Source organism: Vicia villosa, linkage group LG5 (assembly GCF_029867415.1).
Source record: "Vicia villosa cultivar HV-30 ecotype Madison, WI linkage group LG5, Vvil1.0, whole genome shotgun sequence".
NCBI lineage: Eukaryota > Viridiplantae > Streptophyta > Magnoliopsida > Fabales > Fabaceae > Vicia > Vicia villosa.
Window position 1 is genome coordinate 3,353,634 of NC_081184.1, and position 2,977 is coordinate 3,356,610.

The window sequence follows — 2,977 nt, forward strand, 5'->3', positions numbered from 1 at the left end:
TAGTTTCATCAATCAAACACGCAATTCCACGCAACAATCCAAGTCTCTGTGCCAAAGTCCCATTTTCTCACTATTTTCTCCTTCTAGAAAGAAATATCATGCATTCTTTGACCTTTGACTCATTCATTCCCATAAATCAAAATAAAATATGAAAAGCTTTTATATTTTTGGAACCGGTGAAATTTTCTTAATTTTAATAAATTTTTTATTTTTTAATAAAGAAAAATGTATGAAATCATAGCAGGAAATATAAGAAGATTATCTGAAAATATTTATTTGTTTTATCTTTTAGTATATTTACTTTTAAAAAAATATCTCTTATAATTTTTATATAATTTATTGTGCCGTATTATATTTTAAAATGACAAAAAAACTTTAAAATGCTAATACATGAAAATAAATCTTTAAAAGTATATTATATTAATTTATTTCCTATAAAAAATATTTTTTTTACTAAGACTATATTGCTTAATATTCATCATCTTGTTGTTACTATGAACTTATCCAACTTTCTAACATATATTTCTAGGAAACTCCCTTTAGGCCAACCAAGAAATATTCCAATGTAGTTTGGTCACACCTTTCCATATATCATCCCAACAACCAATTTACTCGTAAATTATTATTATTATTATTATTATTATTATTATTATTATTATTATTATTATTATTATTATTATTATTATTATTATTATTATTATTATTATTATTATGAGGTTAAAGGTAGTGTACAGTGTAAAATAATTTTACACTGTCATCCAATTGGGATTCACCAATCAGCCATGTCACATAATTTTTTCAAAAATGACAGTATGACTTGACACTTAAGATGATCGTGATTGGTTGACAGTGTAAAATTATTTTACACTGTTAGTAGTGTATATTTTTTTTCTCTATTATTATTATATATCTACTACTTTATTTTTCTTTTTTTTTTATTTATAAATAAATCTTTTTCTTTTCCCAACAAGAGCAACATGTGAAGCTTCACGAAAAGCACTATCTCACTTTCTCTCTCTATTCAATGTTTATAAAATTAAAGGCTCTTTCTTCTTAATAGTCAAGATAACACAACACAAGACAACGTTGTTGTTTTCGTTTCTTTTTCCTCTGTTTTCTTTACTCTCTTCCAAACAACAACATGTCTTCAATCTCACACGGTCTTGTTTTAACAACAGCCATGCTTCTTTCAACCACCGTTCTTTACCTTACTTTCTCTAAGCAAAAATCATCATTTCAAATTCATGAAACTTCTAATTCCAACAACAAACCGATTCTACGATCTTGCTTATACTCAGGTAATTCACAATTCAATTCATTCATAAAAAAAAAAAAATACTCAGTTTTTCACATGAAATTATTTTTATATAAATTATAATTCTTAGTTTTCTTACTTTATTTTATTATTATTTTTTATAGAGGAAAAGAAGAGAGAAAAAAGAAGGAAGAAGAAAAAGGTTAAGTTTTCCGAAAATGTGATGGTGAAGGAAGAAGAAAGTGAAAGTAATGAGGAAATTAAGGAAAAACAGGAGAAGAAGAAAAACAGATTATCGATAAATAAATGCAGAAATGGAATTCATGAAGAACGTGGAATGCCAGCTAATAGAATTGCTTTGTATAATGGAATTTTGAGAGATAGAGTTCAGAGAATGGGGTATTGTCATTGATCATCGTGAGGATTTTAAAAATGGTCCGCGACTGCGAAAACTGCTGCGATAAAACAGGATGATCAGATATCGATACTAATATCAATGGTATGGTTAATTTACACAGCGACGGCCGTAACAACTAAATTGATCGAAATCGTGAAAGCCTTGTGAAAAAAATTAGAAGTTAGAACATGGGAGTGAATTTTCAGGGTATAGAACTACTCTGTTTTTTTTTTCTTTTATTTTTTATTTTATTTTATTTTTTAGAAGGGTGTGTTGGAAATATTTGAAGTCCAAATTGATCGAAAAATGGTTGGGAGTTATAGAGAGGATATTTTTGTAAATAAGGTGAAGAAGTTGGAGAAAAATCTAATGTATTCTTGTGGTTGTAAATAGTTCCTTAGTCTTTGTCCAACTCATACAATTTTAAGAGTGAAATTAATGTATACCAATATCAATAATTGAATTATTTGTTTTTTCTTCTCAACTAGAACTGAAAATTTGGGGAACAAATTGACAAAGTTAATTGATGCATTGGAAGTGAAGGAAAGACAATATTTATCTACATGGTTATTTTTCTTTTCAAGAATCAATTATATTATTCAATGATAGAAATTAATACTCCTTCGGTTAAGAGAGAATAATGCTAACTCAAAATACTTTTATAGGACCAATCCTGATTGACGCTGAACTTTATAGTGAGAATCACGGTTTGATTCCCAACAACTATGATTAGAAAGGGGTTGAAATCCGGTGGGGTGGTGGTTCGATCTCTCGAAACTACGATCGGAAGGGGGCTGAAATCAGGTGTGATGGTGGTTCGATCCCACGCAACTACGATCGAAAGGGATGAAATTAGGTGTGATGGTTGAAGGTAGAGTTGTCAAAATAGGCTAGTCCATACGGGCCGGTCCGTCCGGTCCAAAAATTCATAGGATTTAGGCCTTCAAATTAGAGCCCGTATTTTAAAGGCTTTTTTAGCCCACCCTAAAAGTCCGCTACCCATTAGGGCTAGCACATATGGGCCGTGGGTAGTCTATTAGGCCTGCATTGCTATAAATTTTAATTTTTTTTATTAATTCTTATATTATGTTACTCCAAAATAACTCATTGATTTTTTTGATTTCACTAAATTTTGTCTCTATTCTATTTAATCTGTCTCTTTTAAATATTATACATTAATATACTCAACATTTTTTCCTCGAATTCTATTAGTTTCTATTATGTTAAATATTTTAATTTTTGAATATTATTTTTTACAATTTAGACATGTATTGCATTTAAAAACACATTATAATATTTATAAAAGATAATGTAGTACTTACAAA

At 28.6% G+C, this 2,977-nt stretch overlaps 1 protein-coding gene across 1 annotated transcript; it reads left to right on the forward strand.

The window, feature by feature from the left end:
- Positions 1-975: 975 nt before the first annotated feature.
- Positions 976-2,136, forward strand: LOC131606141 (uncharacterized). Its single transcript, XM_058878419.1, has 2 exons — positions 976-1,298; positions 1,420-2,136. The coding sequence occupies exons 1-2, from the start codon at positions 1,142-1,144 to the stop codon at positions 1,665-1,667; spliced, it is 405 nt and encodes a 134-aa protein (XP_058734402.1). The 5' UTR covers positions 976-1,141; the 3' UTR covers positions 1,668-2,136.
- The last annotated feature ends 841 nt before the right edge of the window (positions 2,137-2,977 follow it).